Below are 26398 nucleotides of genomic sequence, written 5' to 3'. Positions count from 1 at the left end.
TGTTTTTTCTTCTACCCTAGCCTGGGCACCCCCTATATATAAAATATAATATTGCATTTGCTTTTCCAGGCCCAAGGTAATCACCCACTTAATTCTTGTTCAGGGGGAAGGCATCCTTTTGCAAGTCTCTATCTCCTCATAAATATATTACGCCTTTTGCTGTAAAGTGAACAGGGCTTTGGCACCTGAAATTGGGGGCAGGAAGAAAGTTAATCTCAGCGCTTGAGTTTCATGGCCCTGATAAATAAGAACCATGTTTGACCTTTACTGCGGGTCTTTGAGATGCCACAAGGGAAATTCTTCCTTGTTTGCGATGACAAACTTCCTATGAGATTTCAGTTTGTCAGCTCAATGTACAGCAGTGACATTGATTTCTTCTCACTGCCACTTCCTGCCTGACTAGATAACAAATTTCCCGTGGCAGGTGTCTGTCAGGCTAAGTTTTGCCTGGCAGAGGAGTGGTGTAGACTCATTTATTAATCATTAGCTGCAACATGATGAACCAGACAATAATCTTTAACTCTTGTGGTGTTGAAAAACATGGAGGGGGATGTAGAGCGATAGAGACCTTACCGCCTACACGGTAGGAATTTATTGGGGGAAATTATAAGTATAGACCAGGGGTCAGCAAACTTTTTCAGCAGGGGGCTAGTCCACTGTCCCCCAGACCTTGTGGAGGGCCGGACTGTATTTTTTGGGAGAAAATGAACAAATTCGTATGCCCCACAAATAACACAGAGATGCATTTTAAATAAAAGCACACATTCTGCTCATGTAAAAACACCAGGCAGGCCCCACAAATAACCCAGAGATGCATTTTAAATAAAAGGGCACATTCTACTCATGTAAATACACGCTGATTCCTGGAAAGTCTGTGGGCCAGATTTAGAAGGCGATTGGGCCGGATGTGGCCCCTGGGCCTTACTTTGGCTACCCATGGTATACACCAAATACAAGTTGCTAGTGCTTTTTCAGAATGGGCTTGCATCTCTGTATACTCTATAAAAGTGTGCTTTCCCCTATTTTAGTGGGCAGGTTTCTCTAGAGAACTGCAGATTATGAAAATCAGAGAGAGGCAAAGTACCCCTTCCAACTTCGTCTCTGTGATCCAGAAAAGGGTTATAGTCCAGACCTTCATAAGATGGTGTGATGGTTCAAACATGGGTAGTGTTGAAATATGCAGTCTGGGAAAGCTTCATGACTGACTCAGTTCTTAACAAGAAGCATAGGGAGGTTAAATCTGCACTCTGTAAGCTTGTACCCAGCAGGAGATATTCCCTCAGGCCTCTGCAGATGACAAGATGGGAAGCCACTTAACTCCTCCTCTCCCTCTATTGCTCCTATTCCAGGTGGATATTTTTGAACACAGCTTTCAGAATTGGTGCCTGAGTCTGCTTCTTTTCATCCTCCCTCCTCATCCCACTTTCCTTGGCCTTTTAGATTATAATAGGTCTGCTGGCCGGAGGAGCTGCCATGTTTTGTTTACTGATGTCATGCAAGCTGCTCTCAAAACCTTTTCGGCTTGAAAAATGGGGTGAAAAATAAGTAGCTGCAAAATCTCACTGCAACTGCTCTCTTATAGTTTCTAAAGTAGCTCCAGAAGAAGGGGCGGCTAACACGGTTGGGTAATTACAGGGACTGGAGTAGTTTTCTTAGGTGAACTGGTATGAAGCGTGTTGCAGCAGAAATTGCAAGACCAAAGAGATCCCCTGAGGTGCTACTGTGGAGAAGACAGGGATGAGTACAAGGGGAAAGGAGTGAAGGCTACCCTCTTACCTCAAAGACTGAGGCCAAGTTATTGAGTGTTGAGCCCAACTTTGCCTGGGAACTGGCATTTGTATGGGAGGGAAAGGAATCAAACCAGTGTTGCCTCACCAGTAGGCATGGAGTGCATCTCTCTGGCCACTAAAGAGTGTTCTTACTCTGGTAGCTGGATCAATCACTACACCCCTTTCTCCCAAGAATTTCATTGAGTGACCTTACTCAGGACACTGCTTTGCTATATTGCAAAGATTTTGGTAGGAAACAACCAGCTTTCAGAACTAGAAATGTTATGTTCATTCTCTGAACTGCAGTTGAGAAACCTCAATACCACATGTACCACAATGTCACTAGAGGCATGAGATTCATTTGTTGCAGAAAGGCCTGTTTCCTCACCTACGGTAGTTAAGACAGAGAGTCATAGCCATGAAAAATAAGAGTTAGTATCACAACAAACTCCCATTTTATTATGCTGGCTTTCCATTTTTGGAAGTTGAAATTGAGACACATGCAGATGGTGATGTGGACAGATAGCCAGATGCAAGTGGTTTTTTTGAGTGAATATATTAGATTAATGTTAAGCGGTTACATCTGTTTCTTTGCTGTTTTGTTAAAAATGTATGTATTGGGTTAGTCATCTTCATAAAAAAAAAGAAAGAAAGCATAAACAATGCATGCCAGGCCTCTTGAGTGCATTTTAGAATAATGCTAAATTAAATGTCACAATGAATGGTTGGCTCTCAGCTTTACTCTTCCTTGTTGTAAGTCTGTATAGATTTAATAGGACAGCTACAATCTATGATGTAAACTTGTATGAGCTGAAGCCTGTCATGTTGACAGTCATAGTATAATAATGTTTTACATTTAAAGTTTCTAGCGCCTTTATAGAAACCAGTTTTTGGAAAAACACATTACGGACATGATAAAATAACGCACATGATAAAATAACAATGGCTGCAGTCCAGTGCACAGTTAGGCAATGCTTAAACCTTGTTGAATTCAGAGGGACAGAGACAAAAGTACCTTTATGTTGATGGCGTCCCATAGAAGCAGCAAACAAGGGTTTGCCTGTAAGGATTAATAACAAGATAGAACAGAGAAAGTTTCACTAAAGTTTGTGGGATTATTTCATACTGTTTTGTGAAGAAAGATCCCTGGACAATTTTTTTTTTAATAAATATTTATTAATTTTTCACAGATTATAAAAACACAAATCACAACAAAACAAAAGCATAAACACACACAAAACACAAAAAACACCACATGTATAATTTCAAACCCTTTTTTCATAAAAGATTTTCCCGACCTCCTCATACCTCCCCTTACTGCATTCCAATCCTTAATTAATTATGATCAACAAATCCTTCCCTATTTTCTAGTAAATAAATTTTAACCTTTCTTTTTATATAACATAATGGTTACAGCATTCAACCTCATATTTTCCAAATCCACAAACGTCTCAGCATTCCACAATTTTACAATGTTTCTTGAGATAGTCTTTAAATTTCTTCCATTCTTCTTCCGATGTCTCTTTTCCCTGGTCTCGGATTCTGCCGGTCATCTCTGCCAGTCTCATATAGTCTATAACTTTCATCTGCCATTCTTCCACGGTGGGTAGTTCTTCTGTCTTCCAATACTTCGCGATGAGTATTCTTGCTGCTGTTGTAGCATACATAAAGAATGTCCTGTCCTTCTTTAGCACCAACTGGCCGACCATCCCCAAGAGAAAGGCCTCTGGTTTCTTCAGAAAGGTATATTTAAATACCTTTTTTATTTCATTATAAATCTTCTCCCAGAAATTCTTAATCTTTGGGCACGTCCACCAGAGGTGAAAGAATGTACCTTCATTCTCTTTACATTTCCAACACTTATTGTCAGACAAGTGGTAAATCTTAGCAAGTTTGACTGGGGTCATGTACCACCTATAAATCATTTTCATAATATTTTCTTTTAAGGCGTTACACGCCGTGAACTTTATGCCGGTGGTCCACAACCGTTCCCAGTCTTCAAACATAATGTTATGACCAATGTCTTGTGCCCACTTAATCATGGCTGATTTAACTGTTTCATCCTGTGTATTCCATTTCAGCAGCAAGTTATACATTTTTGACAAATTCTTAGTTTTGGACTCTAACAATTCTGTCTCAAGTTTTGATTTTTCCACCTGGAAGCCATTTTTCCTGTCTGACTTAAAGACCTCCATTATTTGATAATAATGAAGCCAGTCCCGCACTTTATCTTTTAGTTTCTCATAACTCTGCAATTTCCATTTGTCCCCCTCCTGTTCCACAATTTCCCAATATTTCGGCCATTTCAGCCCCATATTAAGTTTTTTCACAGCCTTTGCCTCCATAGGCGATAACCACCTAGGAGTTTTATTTTCCAGCAAATCCTTATATTTTGTCCAGACATTATATAATGCTTTCCTGACAATATGGTTTTTAAAAGCTTTGTGGGCTTTAACCTTGTCGTACCACAAATATGCATGCCACCCAAAAATGTTATTAAATCCTTCTAAGTCCAAAATATCTGTCTTCTCAAGTAGTAGCCATTCCTTCAACCAGCAGAAAGCTGCTGATTCATAATAAAGTTTTAAGTCTGGCAGGGCAAATCCCCCTCTTTCTTTTGCATCAGTTAATATCTTAAATTTTATTCTGGGCTTTTTGCCCTGCCAGACAAATTTAGAAATATCTCTTTGCCACTTCTTGAAACAATCCATCTTATCCACAATCTGCAAAGTTTGGAACAAAAATAACATTCTAGGCAATACATTCATTTTTATAACTGCAATTCGACCCAACAAGGAAAGCTTCAATTTCGTCCAAATTTCCAAGTCTTTTTTCACTTCTATCCAGCATTTTTCATAATTATCTTTAAATAAGTTCAAATTTTTTGTTGTCATATTTATCCCCAGATATTTCACTTTCTTAGCCACCGTTAAACCTGTCTCATTCTGAAACCTATCCCTTTCCATAGGTGTTAAGTTTTTCTCCAAAACCTTAGTTTTAGTTTTATTCAATTTAAATCCTGCTACTTGACCAAACTCTTGAATTAGTTCTAAAACCCTTTTTGTACTAGATTCTGGCTCTTGTAAAGTAAGTACTAAGTCATCTGCAAATGCTCTCAGTTTATATTGTTTAACTCCGACCTGAATCCCCCTAACCAACTGATCACTTCTAATCCTATTTAGCAAAACCTCCAGGACCGATATAAAAAGTAATGGAGAGATTGGGCACCCCTGACGTGTTCCTTTTTCTATCTTAAATTCCTCTGTAACCACATTGTTCACAATTAGTTTAGCTTTCTGTTCTGAATATATTGCACCAATACCATTTTCAAATCCTTGGCCTACCCCCATCCCCTGAAGATTTTTCTTCATGAAACTCCAAGAAATATTGTCAAAAGCTTTCTCCGCATCAACAAATATAAGGACAGCTTTAGTGTTTATGTTCACTTCTAACATTTCCAAAATGTCTATAATGTTCCTTACATTAGCTGACAAATGTCTTCTCGGGAGAAAGCCCGCTTGGTCCCCATGAATCACCTCTGTCAAAACCTTCTTCAGTCTGTTAGCTAAAATATCAGCAAATATTTTGTAATCCACATTCAATAGCGAGATGGGACGGTAGTTCTTAAGCTGAGTCTTTTCTGTCTCCGTCTTTGGTATTAGTGTAATATAGGCCTCTTTCCACGAATCCGGTGCCCTTTTCCCCTCCAAAATTTCGTTACAAACTTCCTTCATTGGTTGTATAATCCACTCCTTCAACATCTTATAGTACTTGGAAGTAAGTCCGTCTGGTCCTGGAGATTTGCCCAATTGCATCTTTTGAATGGCCCCTTCTATTTCTTGTTCAGTTATTTTCTGGTTCAACACAATTTTATATTCCTGAGAAATTTTTTGTAATCCATACTTTTCAATAAATTGGTCTATGTCCTCTTCTTTCTGCGGCCCTTGTGAGTATAGTTGTTTAAAATATCTTTGAAAACAATTTCTAATCTCATTGGGCTTATGAATACTCTTTCCTTCCACTTCTAGACTTGAGACCATATTTAATTTTTGTCTTTTACGTAATTGCCAAGCCAGAAGTTTACCGCATTTATCAGCTGATTCAAATGTCTTTTGTTTCATTTGTTTGATTTTCCACTCTATTTCTTGATTCATCAATTCCATATATTGTGTTTGATAAAGTTTAATTTCTCTCAAAATCTCTTGGGACTTTGGTTTTGATCTTAATCTTTTTTCTCCATCCTTTATCTTCTCCAGAATCTTGTCTTTTTTTTCATTCTGCATTCTCTTTTGGATTGCATTTTGTTGTATCAAAAATCCTCTCATTACGGCTTTGCTTGTGTCCCAAATTACTCTTTTCTCCACATTAGTATTCATGTTTATTTCAAAATAATCTCTCAGGGTTTTTTGGGCCTTTTTATATACCTCTTGATCTCTAAACAAGTTGTCATTCATTCTCCATCTAAAAGTGCCAGTTGTTGTTTGTTTCATTACCATTTTTACTGGGTTGTGGTCGGAGCAAGTTTTTGGGCAGATTTCCACTTTTTTTATCTTTGATGCCATTCCTCTAGTGACCCAAATTTGGTCGATTCTAGTCCATGTCAATTTGGCTTCGGAAAAGAAGGTTCCCTCTCTTTCAAGGGGGTTCTTTGTTCTCCATATATCAATCAGATCCATATTGTCAGTCATTTCAAAAAATGTTTTTGGTAGTCTTCCATCCTTGGTCAATGTTTGTCTTTGAGTTTTGTCCATGTTCGTCGAAACTACTCCATTCATATCTCCCATCATTATTAAGTTGTAGTCCAGATAGTCCAACAAAGTCTCATGCAACTTCTTAAAAAATTCTGATTTCCCCTCATTAGGTGCATATATTCCCACAATCAAAAAATTTTCTCCTTGAACTTGAATTTCAATTGCCAAGAATCTTCCTTGTTCATCCTTAAACATAAATTTTGGTGACAGTTTCTCTTTTGCATATATCACAATTCCTCTTTTTTTAACTCTGTCAGATGAAATAAATTCTTGTCCCAATCTCTTATTCACTAATAGTTTCCTATGTGACCTTGTCACATGAGTTTCTTGCAAGCAAATCAAGTCCAATTGTTCTTTCTTTAAAATATGAAAAACAGCTTTCCTCTTTCGGGGCATGTTAAGTCCATTACAATTCCAGCTTAGAAGTTGCAAGGCCATGATGGGACTATTTAGTTCCTCCTACTGCTCCAAGGCGTTGTTCTTCCTCTGTCGGTGGCGACAATCCAAATGATAGGTTTGCAATGTCCAGGATGTCTTTCTCTAATACTCCCGGCCCTCCTCCAAGTTCCACCTCCTTTTGTAGATCCTCTTCGTGATCTCTCAAAAATAGATCTTTCTCACTCAGGGATCTTATTCTTATCTTCCTTCCTTTATACTTGAAAGATAGGCCTTGTGGGTATTCCCATCTGAAGAATATCTTATTTTTTTTCAGTAGAATAGTCAGATCCTTGTAGTTTGCCCTTACGTCCAAAATATGTTTTAGAATGTCTTTGTAAATCTCCACGTGGGAATCCTCAATCTCCAGAGATCTTTGATAATGTAGATTTAAGATCTTATCTCTTTCTTCTTTAGATCTTAATGTTATCAAACAGTCTCTTGCTCTGTTTTTCCTTTGTTTCGTACCAAGTCTAAATGCACTCACTATTTTAAATTCTTCTTGCTCCAGATCCTGTTGCCAAAAATCCACAAATTCTTTTGTTATGAACTCCACCAAGTTGTCCCCCTCCTTTTCTGGAATAAATCTTATCCTTAAATTCCTTTCTTTCCTTTGTAATTCAATCATAGACAAAGTCAGGTCGTGTTCCTCCAGTCTCTTGACAACCGGTGGTATCCTCTCCTGGGTAGCCACAGCAATATCTCTTGCTTCTTCTGGTCAAATTTTCCAAAGATACATTTATTTTATTAAGAGCTTGGGCCAGGGGGTCTTCTGCAGACGTTGCTCTGGCTTTTATTTGAGATGCAACAGCTGCTCCTGTGCCACCCGACGTTGAAGCCCTTCGTTGATGAGAACTGTCAGCTTTGTATTGTCTACCAGATCTTAAACTTGCTTTCTCTTCAAATTTCCCCTTCTCTCTATCCATAACACTCTCATTCAAAGCCAAGGTCACTTCCCAGACTTCTACTTTCGTTTCTTAAGGGAAATTTCCACTCAGCTTTACTGTGTTGTCTCAGTTAGTAATGTAGCAAAGAATGTCCACTAGGGGGTATAACAATAATTTTTTTGTATCTTGTTAAAGTCCTTTTTCCAGTTTGCCACAGTTTCAAACTGTTAAAAATGTTATTTTGTATTTAACGTCCCTCCTGAAGTAATGTATCTTATGCAGAGTTAATGTAACAACTTTTCCTAGTGCGTTGACAACCCTTCATTAATTCCCTTGTCCCAGCAGTCCGACTCCAGCAAATCAAAACATCGGTAGCTTTTCCCCTTTAGGGTCGTACCTTTCTTGCAGGTACCCAAAAGTTCAATCTCCCCTCCCCTTCGCACCTGCCCGCCAGGGGTGGGGGGGTAGTCTTCAAACGGTAGATTTTTGACTTTAAAAAGGATCTTATCTTTAGTTACAGCTTACAGTGTCTTTGTTTTAAATCTTTACAGCAGGGAGAGGCAGACTTCCTTTTTGTACCTTTCCCGTGATAGTTCCAATTTTTAATTAATGAAGCATTAGTAAGTCCAATCTGTTCATCCTACTCACGAGTAGTTGCTTTGATCCGAATTCCATAGAAGAAATTAGCGCTCTCCGATCATGGCGATGCGGCTTCACTCCACAGGCTGTGTCCGACCCTCAGCACCGCGCCGCTCTCCCGTCGTCGCTCCGAAGCCTTTAAAAAGGCTCTTCTGCGGTTCAGGGGGGGGGCGCAAAAGGTGCCCACCGGGTCTTTTAGCTCACAGGAATCCGCTCCTGTGATTTTTAAGGGTCCCCGCTTCGCCGTAGCGGCAGGACCCGAACCCGCGGAGCAGACCTCCCTCGGAGCTCCGAGGGAAATCCGCCATTAATCGCTGGCGCTAACCGGAAGTCCGATCCCTGGACAATTTAATGGCAAGAACCTAATGTCTTTATCTGTAGCTTCTTAATCTTCCAGCAGAAAATAAAGGTTTACTAAATGTGCAGTAAACCACATATCCCATCACAGCCTCACTGGCCCAGAGTGAATTCACACAATCTCTGTTCCACACCACAAAGTGGTGGTCTTGGATTTTATGAATGGATTTCATGCATGCACAGAGGGAATTCTTTTTAGAGACTGGCTGTTGGGCCATGGGTTGCAGAGCTGCAAGGAGTGATGAGCAGCCAAGCATTTGTTGTGTTCGCTCGCAGAACTGAGTGTCTGTCTAAAAGAGGCTATAGAAAGTCATCATGTGGTGGTAGTCATTGGTACCTTTCCAAGGCTTCTACCACTGTCAGTCAAGCCCTTGAATATTTGGATGAGGAAAGGAAAATTTTCACCTCAACCATTTATATTTTTGAAACCAGAGGTTGAAAAGAGGGGCAGACAAGTATTTGGGTGCCTGGCCATGGCTGAGTGATCATAGAATCATAGAATCATAGAATCATAGAGTTGGAAGAGACCACAAGGGCCATCGAGTCCAACCCCCTGCCAAGCAGGAAACACCATCAGAGCACTCCTGACATATGGTTGTCAAGCCTCTGCTTAAAGACCTCCAAAGAAGGAGACTCCACCACACTCCTTGGCAGCAAATTCCACTGTCGAACAGCTCTTATTGTCAGGAAGTTCTTCCTAATGTGTAGGTGGAATCTTCTTTCCTGCAGTTTGGATCCATTGCTCCGTGTCCGCTTCTCTGGAGCAGCAGAAAACAACCTTTCTCCCTCCTCTATGTGACATCCTTTTATATATTTGAACATGGCTATCATATCACCCCTTAACCTCCTTTTCTCCAGGCTAAACATGCCCAGCTCCCTTAGCCATTCCTCATAAGGCATCGTTTCCAGGCCTTTGACCATTTTGGTTGCCCTCCTCTGGACACGTTCCAGTTTGTCAGTGTCCTTCTTGAACTGTGGCGCCCAGAACTGGACACAGTACTCCAGGTGAGGTCTGACCAGAGCAGAATACAGTGGCACTATTACTTCCCTTGATCTAGATGCTATACTCCTATTGATGCAGCCCAGAATTGCATTGGCTTTTTTAGCTGCCGCGTCACACTGTTGGCTCATGTCAAGTTTGTGGTCAACCAAGACTCCTAGATCCTTTTCACATGTACTGCTCTCAAGCCAGGTGTCACCCATCTTGTATTTGTGCCTCTCATTTTTTTTGCCCAAGTGCAATACTTTACATTTTTCCCTGTTAAAATTCATCTTGTTTGTTTTGGCCCAGTTCTCCAATCTGTCAAGGTCATTTTGAAGTGTGATCCTGTCCTCTGGGGTGTTAGCCACCCCTCCCAGTTTGGTGTCATCTGCAAATTTGATCAGGATGCCCTTGAGTCCATCATCCAAGTAGTTGATAAAGATGTTGAATAAGACCGGGCCCATGTAAATGTTAGATACCTAACCTCCAGAGTTGCATTTTCAAGTGCTGACAACTTTGGTTCCCAAGTTATTAATAACTTTTGGGACTGACTCCATTTCCAGTGGTCAGTATTGAGGTGAGCCAGATATCATAAATATAGTTTCCCTTATTGAGTGTTTTTAAGTCTTCGGTTTAACCTAAGCCTTTGTGACTGCGGAACTCTAAAGCTGAGCTGGCAGTTCTTTGGCGAGCTAGATTTCTGTGCATAGCTTCTAAACCATCCTCTGTATGGCTTTCCCAGATGTTGAGTCAAACTTTCAAACTCACCATACTAAGATGGTGCCAGTTATTACTCTTAGAGCCCACCCTCATTACAATACTTTAACCTCTCACAGGGAATGTGCTAAACAGAGTCAAAGGTTCTGTAGAAAAACCAGCCATCTAACAAGGCGTGTGCATAATTTAATCCTCCAGGATTTATAAATTTAATAAGCTACAGTTCAACAAGTGAACAGTAACTTCCCAATTTAGAAAGCCGACTAACATGCCAGCATAATTTTTGCTTGTGTGACAGGTGTTTTTTTCCCTTTTCTCTCCATTTCCAGATTCCTTTCTCCCTTGTACAATTTCCTCTGTGGGAGTCCTTAAAGGTAAGTCTCTCATACAAACATTTTGAAAGTGAAAAATATAAATGTGAATGTTGCCATTTTTTAAAAAAGGTAAAATAAATGCAATGTAAAATTCAGTTGGGGACAAATCAATGGTCGAATGGTGATTAAGACCAAGAAAGACTAGCCATGAAAAACGAGTACAGGAAAAACGAGTACAGGAACAAGGGGAGGTGGTGAATGTGAGATCAATGTAACCTATGAGTATGCTGCTCTTAAATTTTGGCTAGATATCTCAGGGAAAAACTGAAAGCCTGCTTGTGAGGTTTGGTGGATGGACATAGTCTGATCATATGCCACTTTATTTTCTTTCCAAGTGTCACTGTTCTAACACACTGGGCTGTACCCATGACAGAATTGCATTTCTGACACCATACTGCACTACCGTTTCTCATAGTTTCTTGTGAAGTTTGGGTGAAATAAGAGAAACTAGTGCCACCATCCTGTGCTGCCTACTCACAAGTTCAGTTCTCATTGAGTTCAGTGGGACATACTCCTAGTCAAGGCTGTGTAGCGGGGTGGCTAACCTTTGGCCTTCCCGATGAGATGTTGCTGGACAGAAAAGATAATTCCAGTGACAGCTCTGAGGGAAAACTTCCATTATCTCTGACCATTGGGGGAAGCTGACTAGCACTGATGGAACTTGGAGTTCATCAACACCAGGAAGGTGGCAGGTTAGCTGCAGGCTGTATAGGATTGGAGCCAAATTCTTTGTGGCAGCTTCAGAATGCGCACCCTGTAAGTGCTTGAAACAACCTAGAATGTTTGAAGCTAAATTAAATTGCCAATATTTCTCTACTCATATTCCTTCAGCCCTTATTCCCCCCCTCCTTCCTGGATGTAACTCCTGCCCACGGTCTTAAGTGTAAGCTAAATGATCAGTGCTGTATATTCTGGGCTTAATGTGTTATATCATTTGGGTTTTAACCAAAGGGAAAGGAATTGGTTGCAAATCCTGTCCACCCAGCCTGTAGTAATACACGTCATCAATTATTATCTGTGGTCCTGGGGAGATTTTTTTTGTTTAGGGTGGTTTTATAAGCCAGTTCCTCTTTTAAATGAGGCATTGTGCTATCTTCTGAGGCATAGTTAACTTAAATTGTATTGGTGGTTTTGGAGTTGAAGCCACTGGCCCACTTGGAACTTGACTGAGACCACAAAATAATTTTACATAAACCACCAAACTGCTGTCAGATGCTAGTAAATTTCATCCACTACCAGGCTTTTGCTCAAGGGACATGAAAAGAAACGTGAAATATATTTTCCGTTCGAAGTTACCCTGCTGGAAGAAGCCCAAAACTGTAGCTTCACATAACTCAAAGAGAATAGTGTTTCTAATCATGCTTGCTTTATTCTTGATTGAATATTCAGTATGGATGGATTATAAGAAAATGTCACAAACAATTCTCATAGTAATCTAGTGCAGGAGTCCCAGTCTAGTGCCCACATGCCATGCCATGGTGCCCATTAAGGCCTTCATTACTGCCCCCAGGGCAAGGGCCCCAGCTTTATTTTTTATTTTATAAAAAGAAGCCTATAGTCCTTCTAGAAATAAAGTTATAAGGCAAAATATGCATGAACTCCTTTAAGCCATTTCTGTGGAATGAGCCAGCCTGGCTGCTGTTGCCTGTCAGTGTTTTTAGCTTATGAGTGAAGCTACAGATGCGATTGATAAGTGAATTGTTTGCACACCAGGGTTCTAAACTGCTGCTGATTTCTTTTGCTCTTTAATACACCTTTCCTGCTACGGCCTTATTTCCAAGGCAGAAATTCAACATGTTAAGCTTTTTCTTGTATGGAAAAACAGTTATGGAAAAAGTTTCACTATGATTGTACTCTCCCTATTGTGTTATGCCACCCCCCCATGGCAGCCATTTTGTGACTGGCACCCTGAAAATTCAAAATGAATCCCCCCGATCCAAAAAGGTTGGCAACCCCTGATCTAATGGGGCATGGTGACAGAAACCTTAGGAAAGACAGCAGTTATTCTAAGCTCTAATATTATAAGTGAAAGAGTAAATTTGAGATGTTTTGAAAAATAAAGAGAATGTCTCTTTTTGACATTTGAAAACTGGAATTTTCATTCTAAAAATGCCTTTGCAAATTTTGTGTTGGCTTAAAAGGGATTGTAACTTCCTGAATTATGAATGCTTTGGGTATAATATTGACAGAAAGCCATAAAGTAACTCAAAACATTTAAATAATTTTATTTATTTTAAATATTAATATGTCAAACAATAGCCATGTTCTCACTGCTTATAATACAGATTGATTAAAAATACATCAATCAACAATGCATGTAATTATTATTATTATTATTATTATTATTATTATTATTATTAACACCAGTCGAAATTAATGGATTTTAAAGTCCTGAGAAAATAAAAAGGTATTTGCCTTGAGCTGAAATTATATCAAAGGTAGTTTCCAGGCATTCTTCTCTGGAGAGGACATTCAGTAGCATGGGTGCCCCCATTGAAAAGGCCCTTTCCCCCAGCAACCATCCACCACACCTCATCTGGTGGGGAACCCAGCGGAGGCATCAGAAGATGATCTTAAGTATGAGTAGGTGCATGTGGAGGCAAGCAATCATTCAAGAATCCTAGCTCCAAACACGAATAGCTTTGAGCAGGCTTCCTCAACCTTGGCCCTCCAGAAGTTTTTGACCTACAACTCCCATGATCCCTAGCTAGCAGGACCAGTGGTCAGGGATGATGGGAACTGTAGTCTCAAAACATCTGGAGGGCCGAGGTTGAGGAAGCCTGGCTTTGAGTGTCACAATCAGCACTTTGAATTGGACCAGGAAACAGAATGGGAGCCAGTGAAACTGGCAAAGCACTGTTAAAGGATAAAAGAGCTCCTGGAACTGTGGACTTCTGAAGGTCTGCAACTCATCCTCCCGGCTGAACTCACCTGGACAGATGAATCATAACAGTACTTCTGTCTTCTCTATACTGAGTTTCAGTTTATCCACCCTCATTCAGTCCACTACCATGTCCAAGCATTGCTTCAGCATCCCAGCTACCTCATCTGTGTTCAGTAAAAAAATAAGAAATAAGCCCCATTCAGGAATTCTGCATTAAGGTTGAGTGTAAACGTACAGGAGAGTGTATGGACAAGCTCAGTAGCTTCACCTCAGTTGCTCTTCCAGTTACCCTCCAGTCTGAAGCAAGAGTTATTCATGGAGGCTCCCCACACGTTTTGAAATACCGCTGAAGATGCTTTGGTAAATAGGGTGTAGAGGAAAGTTGTCTCAGAGCAGGAGATTGCACTGCCAGGCATGGGGGACCCTTTTCACATGTTTTGTCCTTGCGTTCTTCTAACTTGTGAATAGTCAGGCCTACAAATTATGCAGCCCACACAAAAGCTGATGGATTGATGGTTTTCTATTTATATTTTGCAAAGAGGTGCATCTTCGACCTGTTTGCCTCCTCACATCATGAAAAACATAGAAGATTAAAAGGCTAGGCCAGGCATCCCCAAACTCAGCCCTCCAGATGTTTTGGGACCACAATTCCCATCATCTCTGACCACTGGTCCTGTAAGCTAGGGATGTTGGGAGTTGTAGTCCCAAAACATCTGGAGGGCCGAGATTGGGGATGCCTGGGCTAGGCCAATGCCTTGAGTGGCAGTATCCCAATCTCATCTTTGGAGGTTCTACTCTTTTGGCTAGGCAAAGAACGGAGACCAGGCTTCTAGTACTTATCTCAAAAATCCAGGGATTTTGTACTTGCCAGTACTGTCGTACCTTGGATCCTGAATACCTTGGTACTTGGACGTTTTGGCTCCTGAACGCTGCAAACCCGGAAGTGAGTGTTCCGGTTTGCGAACGTTCTTTGGAACCCGAACATCCAATGGGGCTTCCACGGCTTCCGATTGGCTGCAGGAGGAAGCCAATCAGAAGCCGCGCTTTGGTTTCTGAATGTTTTGGAATTCGAATGGACTTCCGGAACAGATTCTGTTCGACTTCCAAGGTATGACTGTAACAGTGTGGTTGATTTTTCACATCCTCATTTCCTTGAGGGCTTCACAAGGGCTTCAGTGGCTTAAGCACCCACAGTCTGTGGTAGCTCACCAGACCAGGCCTTAGCTTCAAAACCCTGAGATTTCCATTTAGAGTGATGTGCACCTACTTGGGAACTGCTGAATCTATTACTAACAAACATATCAGGTCTTATGAAACCAAGTGGCTTGTTTATGACGTGCTTTTTGGCAAAGGTGTCTTCGTCATCCGGGCATCTGGGAATCGTCTCAACCTTTAGGATAACTTCACTTGCCTTATTTGGAGTCTGCTGTGATACCATAGTGTTGTGGCAGCTTTCTCTTAAGTTGTGGTTTGTTCTGGACAATGGAGATGACAGCATTAAGGGGAGGAGGGAAAGAGCCACCGTGTGCTTTCCAAGAAAAACCCCAACCACATTTAAAAACAGGAGTGTGATGTAGTGATTCTCAGAATACAAGGCTGCTTTAGGATACATTCAAGATGCTCTGGAGGTGAAATGTATTATAAACATAGGGCATGAAGTACACTGGTGGAATTCAGTTCACAAAGTAAATAGGCAATTGGGGGTTTGGAGAGAGTGTAATCCTAACAGTTTATTGCCAGTAAAATTCAGATAACTTGAGTAATAATTCCTGAGCCGGTGTCTGGAGGCAGTTTTGGGTTGGAGGAGGGCAAACAAACTAAAGCTTCATTCAAATGAGACAGAGGTGCTATGTGCCAGTTGCTCCAGAGAGAAGTATTTAGCTGGGTCTAGATGGGGTTGCACTCCCTCTGGAAGACCAAATTCATAGAAATTCAAGAGATTACAGTAGCTAGGTGTGCATTTTATCACCGTAAGCTGATATACTTGGTGCAGCCCTCTCTGGATATGTTAGCCCATGCCTCCATTACTCATATTCTGGTTACATCCAGGCTAGGCTACTGCAATGTATTCTCCCCTGTGTGAGTGCCTGAGGGCCCTGCTCTTGCCACTTACCACCTGGCCCGGGGCGGGGCCTGGGGCCTCATAAGGACTGTGTGGTGCTTGCTGCCTGCTGCCCAGGAGGACTCCCCTGTGTGAGTGCCTGAGGGCCCTGCTCCTTCCTGCCACTTACCATCTGGCCTGGGGCGGGGCCTGGGGCCTCATAAGGACTGCGTGGTGCTTGCTGCCTGCTGCCCAGGAGGACTCCCCTGTGTGAGTGCCTGAGGGCCCTGCTCCTTCCTGCCACTTACCATCTGGCCTGGGGCGGGGCCTGGGGCCTCATAAGGACTGCGTGCTGCTTGCTGCCTGCTGCCCAGGAGGACTCCCCTGTCTGAGTGCCTGAGGGCCCTGCTCCTTCCTGCCACTTACCATCTGGCCTGAAGCCTCATAAGGACTGCGTGGTGCTTGCTGCCTGCTGCCCAGGAGGACTCCCCTGTGTGAGTGCCTGAGGGCCCTGCTCCTTCCTGCCACTTACCATCTGGCCGGGGGCGGGGCCTGGGGCCTCATAAGGACTGCGTGGTGCTTGCTGCCTGCTGCCCAGGAGGACTCCCCTGTGTGAGTGCCTGAGGGCCCTGCTCCTTCCTGCCACTTACCATCTGGCCTGGGGCGGGGCCTGAAGCCTCATAAGGACTGTGTGCGGCTTGCTGCCTGCTGCCCAAGAAGACTCCCCTGAGTGAGTGCCTGAGGGCCCTGCTCTTGCCACTTACCACCTGGCCCAGGGCAGGGCCTGACAGGCCTCACGAGGACAGTTGTTACTGCCGGGGGGCACAGAGTGTTTTAAAATGTTTTTAAAATTTTTCTTTTGGATTTTTTGTATGTGGGGGGTGGGGGTGGGATGGATGTTTGGTTGGGCTTGGGGAATTATTATTTTTTATTTATTTTGATGTTTTTGTAATTTTTACATTATTAATTTTTTTGTTTGTATTGTTTTATTGGTTTTTTGTTTGTTTGTTTGTTTGTTTAAGGTGTTATTTTGTTCTTAGGGGGAGGGGTCAGGGCTGCCGGGGAGTGGGCCCCAGCCCACAAAATGGCTGGGGCATGTTCCACAGGGGGGGATGCACTGGGGCAACCGATCTCAGTGATCACGGGTAGGAGGAGGAGTTACGCTAAGACTAGACCACGTCATTACAGAGGGGGCAGGTTTAGTCGTTGTCTGAGGACTATTCCTGCCTCCGGGTCTGGTCCTGACCGGATGGATACTAGAATCAGCAAGGGATACCCACATGACCTGAAGGTGCTGCTGTGCAATGCCAGGTCAATGATTCATAAGACCACTGCCATCCATGACTTGATCATGGATGGAGGACTTGACCTGGCATGTGTGACAGAGACTTGGTTGGATGAAGCAGATGGGCCTGTCCTTGCCGCTGCTTGTCCACCAGGTTTCTCTTACGCACAGCAACCCAGGTCATGTGGGCGGGGAGGGGGGGTTGCAGTGATTTTTAGGAAGTCATTAGTTTGCACCAGGCGTCCTATTGGGAAGACCCAGTTTTCCGAGTGCATGTTCTGGAAGTTGGGCAATAGGGGCAGTACAGGATTCCTTTTGGTGTACCGACCTCCCCGCTGCACCAAGGATTCCCTGCCCGAGCTGCTTCAGGTCGTGGCGGATGTTCTCCTGGAGACACCTAGCTTGGTCGTCCTAGGGGATTTTAACATCCATGCCGACACGACCTTACAAGGGGCCGCTCGGGACTTCGTGGAAAGCATGGCCTCCATGGGGCTGTCCCTGAATAAGTCTGGCCCAACCCATAGCCGCGGACATGCCTTGGACCTGGTGTTTACCTCTATGGATGTTGGTGATCTGACACTAAGTAAAAGCGAAACGAAAGAAGTGCCATGGTCAGATCACTTCCTGGTGCAACTGGACTTCTCTGCGACCCATCCCCTCTGCAGGGAGGTGGGACCAATTCGGATGGTCCGCCCCCGCCACTTAATGGATCCAAATGGTTTCCAAAGAGTGGTAGGGGATGCTTTATCCCATGTTGATGGCCTTTCAGCTGATTCCCTGGTGGCCCGCTGGAATGCGGAGTTAACCAGGGCTATTGACTGTTTGGCTCCGAAGCGCCCTCTCCGATTGCATGGAGCCCGGACAGCCCCGTGGTTTTCCACGGATCTGAGGGCAATGAAACAATCGTTGAGACGGCTAGAGCGCCGGTGGTGGATAACTCATTCCGAATCTGACCGGACACAGGTTAGAGCTCAACGTCGAGCCTACCAAGTGGCGATAGCGACGGCGAAGAAGAATTTCTTCACCGCCTCTATTGCATCTGCAGAAAATAGCAGCAGGAGACTTTTTCAGGTGGTTCACAATTTAGCGGAACCACCTGCAACATCGGGGCCCAGTATGGGCCACATGTTCTCCTGCAATGATTTTGCAAAGTTTTTTGCAGATAAAATCGCTCAGATTCAGGAAGAAGTAGACTCCACCGTGGGAGCAGGGCCGGGGCGGGAGAGTGCTAGAGTTCTGTCTAGTCAAGTTGAGTGGGAGCAATTCCAATCTGTTACCTCCGAGGATGTGGACAGGCTGCTTGGACGAGTGAGACCAACCACCTGTCTCCTGGATCCTTGCCCATCCTGGCTTATAAAAGCTAGCCGGGAAGGACTGGGCGATGGGCTTCGTGGGGTGGTGAATGCTTCCCTCCGTGAGGGAGCCTTCCCAGACCCGCTGAAAGAGGCGGTTATTAAACCGCTTCTTAAAAAACCATCTTTAGATGCGGCCACGATGGCCAACTATCGCCCAGTCTCAAATCTTCCATTCTTGGGCAAGGTGATTGAGCGAGCGGTTGCCGAACAACTCCAGGCACGCCTGGAAGAAGCGGACCATTTGGATCCCTTCCAGTCGGGATTCAGGCCTCATCATGGGACTGAAACTGCCTTGGTCGCACTGGTTGATGATCTCCGGCGGGCTAGAGACAAAGGTGAGAGCTGTTTCCTAGTTCTGCTGGATCTCTCAGCGGCGTTTGATACCATCGACCATAACATCCTTCTGGACCGTCTTGAGGGGCTGGGAGCTGGGGGCACTGTCATACAGTGGTTCCGCTCCTTCCTCCTGGGCCGTGTTCAGAAAGTGGTGGTGGGGGATGAGTGTTCAGACCCCTGGGCTCTCACTTGTGGGGTGCCTCAGGGTTCTGTCCTCTCCCCCATGCTTTTCAACATTTACATGCAGCCGCTGGGAGAGATCATCAGGAGGTTTGGGCTGGGTGTTCATCAGTATGCGGATGATACCCAGCTCTACCTCTCTTTTAAATCAGAACCAGTGAGGGCGGTGAAGGTCCTGTGTGAGTGTCTGGAGGCGGTTGGAGGATGGATGGCGGCTAACAGATTGAGGTTGAATCCTGACAAGACAGAAGTACTGTTTTTGGGGGACAGGAGGCGGGCAGGTGTGGAGGATTCCCTGGTCCTGAATGGGGTAACTGTGCCCCTGAAGGACCAGGTGCGCAGCCTGGGAGTCATTTTGGACTCACAGCTGTCCATGGAGGCACAGGTCAAATCTGTGTCCAGGGCAGCTGTTTACCAGCTCCATCTGGTACGTAGGCTGAGACCCTATCTGCCTGCGGACTGTCTCGCCAGAGTGGTGCATGCTCTGGTTATCTCCCGCTTGGATTACTGCAATGCGCTCTACGTGGGGCTACCTTTGAAGGTGACTCGGAAACTACAACTAATCCAGAATGCAGCAGCTAGACTGGTGACTGGGGGTGGCCGCCGAGACCATATAACACCGGTCTTGAAAGACCTACATTGGCTCCCAGTACGTTTCCGAGCACAATTCAAAGTGTTGGTGCTGACCTTTAAAGCCCTAAACGGCCTCGGTCCAGTATACCTGAAGGAGCGTCTCCACCCCCATCATTCTGCCCGGACGCTGAGGTCTAGCGCCGAGGGCCTTCTGGCGGTTCCCTCATTGCGAGAAGCAAAGCTACAGGGAACCAGGCAGAGGGCCTTCTCGGTAGTGGCGCCCGCCCTGTGGAATGCCCTTCCAGCAGATGTCAAAGAGATAAACAACTACCTGACATTCAGAAGACATCTTAAGGCAGCCCTGTTCAGGGAAGTTTTTAACGTGTGATATTTTACTGTATTTTTGGTTTTTATGGAAGCCGCCCAGAGTGGCTGGGGAGGCCCAGCCAGATGGGCGGGGTATAAATAATAAATTATTATTATTATTATTACTGTGTGGGGCAGCCTTTCTTTCATGAAACACCCTTTCCTTTTCTTGCAAAACCAGCACTTCCCATTATTATTCCCCACCCCATCATTTTGCTTATCCATGGAGACCAATGCCACTGTAACTTCATTTTAGTACAGGTTTCTCTGTCGTTCGTAGCAACTTTAAAATCTGAGCTGAAGCCAAGTAAGAAACTCCATATTTCTGGACACCCCCTTTGTAAAACCCTTTCCCATTTAACCATATACCTGTGTTTTAATTCATTAAATTTATGGGTCAAGCAATTGGTCCGATTTAGAGAAAACATTTCTATTTCATTTCTATGCTTTTAATTTAGAGTAAAGGTTGGGTTTTTACAATATTGTTCTCCGTGCTCTGTTTAGATCTTATGCTTAAATTGGGTGCTAGATTGAAATGATTCTATTGTGCTTTTACTGCTTTTTTATTGTACTTTATTGTCTATTTTTCAATGCTGATAAATGTCTTAACTGATGTTTATTATCATCTTTGAAAGGATGGCTTGGGATAACCTTTTTATTTTGCAAGACAGTTTATAAATCTGTAAAATGAATAATAAAATAATCTTTTGCGACATGTTGATCTAATGGCTGCATGGACCTATGAAGAGGCTTAATATTTCACATATTATTTTAGCTTGCAGGTGTTAACACTGAAGCCCTGGCTGTTACTATAATCCATTTGGGAAAGAAGATCTGTAGAGTGGGCTTCTGAGCTGCAAAATTACTGCCAGGGAGGATGAATTTTCAAGTGTTTCAGACACTTTACTTAAAAAAGAAAGAAAGATATTTCTAGATATCATGGTCAACAGTCGGGCAAGGAGTAGATTTTAATATGAACCGTTTATATGAACCCTTTTAGATATAGGACGGATAGGTGCTATAACTTAACAGAATGTAAAAGTTGACCACAAACATTTTCAGGTAGGCAGTTCCATCTCTGCACCATTACAGTCATACCTTGGATCCTGAATGCCTTGGTACTCAGACATTTTGGCTCCCAAATGCTGCCAACCTGGCTTCCTGTAGCCAATTCGCTTTGGTTTCCGAATGTTTTGGAAGTTGAACGGACTTCTGGAACGGATTCCGTTCGACTTGCAGCATTGAATTCAGTGGCATGTACTTTGGAATAAACATGCATTTGATTAGGATGTACAGCAGTTCTTGATATGCAGCCCAAATATGTTCAGCTGCAGCTTGGAGCCTCTTTTTTTGCTTTTTTCTTCCCCCTCAGTAGTCTGAGCATATGCAGTCTGGTGCTTAGAAATGGATTCGGTGTGTTTTGCTGTCCTAACCTAATTAGGTATTCTAAAGTTTAGAGGAGAGTGTAATGTTGAGAGTCTAAGCAAAACCGTTCTCAGATGCTCCTGTGTCACAAGCAAATTCCTCTAAAATGGTATCGCACCAATTAGTATTTTTATTCTGTTGTTAGTTTTAATTTATTAATTGGTTTTTCAAATCTTAGCATATCCAATACACACACACACCGTTTTTAAGTGAAATATGTTATTGGCTATATATGTAGCTATCCGTTTTTAAAAGCCTTAAAATAGTTTTTACTGGGTGGGCAAGCGAAGTTTGTCCCACATTCTTTCCTTCTCCCCCCCTCCATTTCCCTTTTCACAGCTCCCCTCCCCCTCCCCCCAAGGCAACTTTTCATTTCTCTTCTTACTGTTCCTAGTGGCATTTAAGCCCAGGGTAGATGAAACCCAGACAGGGCCTTAAACCCATTTCCTTGCAAGCTGTGCAGTAAGCGTTCTACCATTCCCTTCTCCTTCTTGGTGTAACGACTCTGCTTCTTTGGGGGATTAAGCACTAATCGTTCGGTTACACTAACGTGTCTGCCATTTGCTGAGGTGCTCCTTCACGGAAACCAGATTTCTAGTGCAGCGTTTTGAGGCAGGTGACATCACTTCCAGCCAATGGGGAGTGTGCATTCCATTTGCCGAATGGTTGCCCCACTCCCACCCCAGGAAAAAAAGAACAATATAGCCACAGCTGCTCAGCAAACAAACCTTACTTTATCAGTGTCACAATAACTGTTATTCACAGTGGCTTTAGAATACTGTCAAAGACATTCTTGCACACCATCTGTAAGCTGATGTGCTCTTGGAACAGTGAAAGGAAAGGAATTGCTTTGCTGGCTGAGTTAAAACACCCTTTGAAAATGCGCAAGAGTTTGGAAACAGGCAGCACATTGAAAACAGGCTCCCAGAGGGTGGATGCACATGAAGTTTATTCGCTGGTTTGAGCCCTGTTTTCAGAATGGGAAGTGATCCGATTTCTAGAAAGTTTGTGCATGCCTCGTTCCAAATATGTACTGAATTCATTCTAGGCTCCAAAGCCTTGTTGCTCTCCCTAGAGTGCTCCTTTCCTTAGAACACTAGTTTGGAGAGGACTGCAAGGCAGGCAGATTAGTTCTTTCCTCCTCCTGAGCAGGAATTCTCCATGAAGAGTATTGTTTTTCTCTTTGCAAAAGTATCCAAAAGAAAACAGTTTCCACACCGCGAAAGGGGGCAGGGAGGTGAATGCAATAGCTTCTCAGTATTCAGGATGGTAGGCAGACGCTTGGAGGAGATCTCGTCGGGGAATCCAGCCCAGCCCTTTGCATTAGCAGGGCTAACCTACTTCAGCAATCCCTGGTAGATCACCCAGTGCTAGCTGAAATTGAAAGCCTGGCGCAACCCTTTAATATGTTCATAAATAGGGAAGAGAGGGCTTCTGAGCATGTGCAGAATTTGAGATTGGGGAGGGGCTACTCAGTGCCAGTAGACACAGCTCAGTGCCACCTCTCTACTGGGAATTCTGCCGTCGAGCATTCTGCCCTGATGTGGGTGGCAAAGTGTATGTAAACAATGCTATGGTGAGAGGAGAGTTAGGTATTTGGAGGACAGTTCACCCAAAAGAACCTAGGTTGTTGTGGTTGCTATCTAAGATGGCTAACGTAGCGATCTAGGCCTCCATTGTGTTCAAGTAAACTCATTTCATGTGTTGTTGGCATCCATCTGTCTTGGGAGACAATGGAGGAGTTCCCCTTGGGGTGAAGTCAAACTCCCCCCCAGATGTTTCAGATATTTTCTAAAAGTTGTGTATCTCCTTCATGCGTTGCACAGAGAGGGTGCCACTGCTGAGAAGGCCCTCTTCCTGGTTCCCTGTAACTTCATTTCTCACAGTGAGGGAATTGCCAGAAGACCCTCGGAAGGCTGAATGATGAAGATGAACTTATGTGAAGGTCTCACTTTGGTATTTCTTTTAAAAAAACAACAACAAGCAAACACAACTTAGCATACAAGTGACCTAGGAAGCTAAGGAAGGCCTGGGTTGTATGAGTTTCCATGTGTTTCAGCCAGAAGATTTATTTCCAATTTGTTATTCATAAGGGAAGAGCGCAAGATTGGGATGGGTCCTTTGAAGTGGAAAACAAAGTCTTCTATTCAGTCTTGGGTCTAATAGAATGCACATGACACAGGCTTGGCATCACAGCCTGTTTTAAAAGTGCAGCGCTTGTCATCTTTGCTTTCCAGTACTGGGAATGTTGGTGGGAATGGGTATTGCCCTGAAAGAAAAACACGGCTAATTATTTCCTGCTGTCTTTAATAGCGCATGCCTGGAGCAATCAGACAGGGAATCATTAGAGAGAAACAAGATGACCAAAGGCTTGTGTACTCACACTGATACCTTGTCAGTGCAGTTACAATTTCAGAGTTAATTGGACCCAAAGAAAGGAAACTTCCGTAATGAGATGCACTGCCAATTCCCTTATCCTCTAAATGCTTTTGTGTTCCCTGGGTTTATTCAGGATGCCAAAGTAATAGTACTGTTGCGCAACTGTGTAGGTCCTCATATAGAAGGTCATGATCGGATTATACATTTGACTTGCATTCGTATCTTGTTGGACTCCGCATCTTTCCTATTATTGATGTGGTGCTGAGGCTGAGAGATTGGAACCGCCCAAGAATGGCACCCGCTGACTGATTGGGGTCTTGAACCCAAATCTCTCAATGCCATGACATATATTTTTATATCACCAGTTCTGTATAGTAGACATTAGCTGTTTTCACTGTTGGCATTCTGCTAGTTATATTAACCTTTGTCAGGAATGTATTTAAGACAAAGCAACAGCTCTTATTAGCATGGATGTGATTGTCTTATTGTTTGGTAGAGTGAAGCAGCCACAGAGTTTGGGATACTATGAAAGGGCAGAGAATTGGCATCTGGTTGACCTCTGTATGAAATAAGGATGCTGAACTAGACAAATCTGGACTGGTCTGATCCAACAGACTCTTACTGTGTTCTAATTGCCTTTTATTATATAGTTTATTATTATATTTTAATCATTGGGAAGGGTGCTGCCTGGATTTTCAGTCACCGAAATGTCTTGAGCAGGCATCCCCAAACTTGGCCCTCCAGATGTTTTGGGACTACAACTCCCATCATCCCTAGCTAACAGTAGTTGTAGTTTTGGGACTACAACTCCCATCGTCCCTAGCTAACAGGACCAGTGGTCAGGGATGATGGGAATTGTAGTCCCAAAACATCTGGAGGGCCAAGTTTGGGGATGCCTGGTCTTGGGCCACATTTGGGGAAAGATACGTATGTGGCCAGAGCTTCTTAGGAATGCCATCCTATCACAAACCACTAGCAGTAAGAAGGGGAGAATTGCAGTAGCTGAGAGTTCTCTTATCCAGCAGGAATTACTTCATTAATGGCTTTAGTTTTCAGAACTGCAGCATGCTTATTCCCACTAGCAGAGTTAGAAAATGAGACTTCCATATATTATCGTGATAAAGATGGGAGCACATCTCACGGGGACCTCCTCTTTCTACTTGCAGAATAGGATTATATGTGAAAGCAGTGCTTTAACGTGCATTTTTTTTTGTAACTTCCAGAAGCTGAAAATAGTGCAAACTGGAAAAAATAGATATTTTTCTCCTGCATTTCTCCCCAAGCAATGCATCTAAGCATCTGTGTTCTACCTCCACTATTGGACATAGTACAGTGGTACCTTGGTTCTTGAACTCTTTGGTACTCAAACAACTTGGAACCCAAACACTGCAAACCCAGAAGTAAGTGTTCCAGTTTGCGAACTTTTTTGGGAAGCCAAACATGCTCCGTTTTGAGTGTTACGCTTCCAATTTGAGTGCCACACTTCCATTTTGATTGTTACACTGAGGTCTGTCTGTTTTTGCTATTCATTTTCCAATTTTGTTTTTGCAGCTCTTTTTCTTTTGTTTTTGTGACTGTGTGGAACAGAGTTAAGCTACTGATTGGTTGATTGTGTGACCGCAGTACATGGTTTGTTGCTTTCATTTTATGGATCAGTAGTCTCGTTTTATAGTAAAATTCATGTTAAATTGCTGTTTTCGGGGTTGCTTTTAAAAGTCTGGAACGGATTAAACCGTTTTGCATTACTTTCTATGGAAAAGTGTGCCTTGGTTTTGGAATGCTTTGGTTTTGGAATGGACTTCTGGAATGGATAAAGGCTGAGAACCAAGGTACCACTGTACGCCTCTGAATGCCAGTTGATGGGAGGTGCAAGTGGGGGCAATGCTGTTGTGCTCCGGTCCTGCTTGTGGGTTACCCTTGAGTGTTGGAATAGTTGGGTGAATGACTTGATCCAGCAGGCTGTGCTTATATCCTCATCTTATGGGAAAACACAGCAACATGGTAAAAACAAGCAAAATAATAATATGCACCGTATTGAAAAAATCATCCAGATCTAACCAATAAAATATGGAGCATTGAACAAAAGCAGGAACCTTTTCTTTTTTTAGAGAGAGATAATCTCAAAAATGGGTGGCAATTGAAATATTTTACTTTGGGTTTTCGTAGACTTAGCCGGATGGGATGCAGCTATTATTCTGTAATCCTCTCCTTCCCGTTACTCGATGCATTCATTTCCTCTCTTTCGCACATTTCATTTTGGGCCTCCCTATGAAAAGGAGGGATAGGATGGAACTTATTAGGTCATCCATGTCCAGTCTCTTCCAGTGTAGGATTATTCCCTGTGGTATGTTCTCAAGTGCTGTCTGCTATGGTCTATTTTTAAATGATCCAGAAAACAGGGTTTTCCCTGCTTCCCTGGGGAAGACCACACCACAATTAAGTTGGCCTTGCTGCGAGTGGATTTTATTATTTCCTCTTGGCCAACTTGAATTCTCCTTTGGCCTTGGTCCCCTGGACTGCTCCGAGTTTGGCTGTAGGGTAGAGTAGTCCATTATTAATGGCTCTTGTTTTTCTCCATTTAGACTTGTTGCAAGTAGTTGCCATACACCTTAGTCATGGGTAGCCTAGTGCTTGCAGTTTAGCACAGGGAACTTCGAGCCCAA

The 26398-nt window shown here is 43.3% G+C and overlaps 1 protein-coding gene across 3 annotated transcripts in view; it reads left to right on the top strand.

Annotated features, from left to right (window-relative positions):
* SLC25A26 (solute carrier family 25 member 26) overlaps positions 1-26398 on the top strand; it is a 123998-nt gene that overhangs the window by 73467 nt on the left and 24133 nt on the right. For 2 of the 3 annotated variants that reach the window (XM_053378293.1, XM_053378292.1), the window contains exon 6: positions 10867-10911. The exons of the other annotated variant lie outside the window; for it this stretch is intronic. In XM_053378293.1, coding sequence (XP_053234268.1) covers positions 10867-10911 — 45 coding nt within the window. The remainder of the gene's footprint in view (positions 1-10866; positions 10912-26398) is intronic. 3 annotated transcript variants of the gene reach the window in all.

The sequence above is a fragment of the Podarcis raffonei genome, chromosome 2, assembly GCF_027172205.1.
Source record: "Podarcis raffonei isolate rPodRaf1 chromosome 2, rPodRaf1.pri, whole genome shotgun sequence".
Classification (NCBI taxonomy): Eukaryota; Metazoa; Chordata; class Lepidosauria; order Squamata; family Lacertidae; genus Podarcis; species Podarcis raffonei.
Note: the sequence above shows the minus strand (reverse complement) of the source record. Positions and strands in the feature narration are given on the sequence as shown.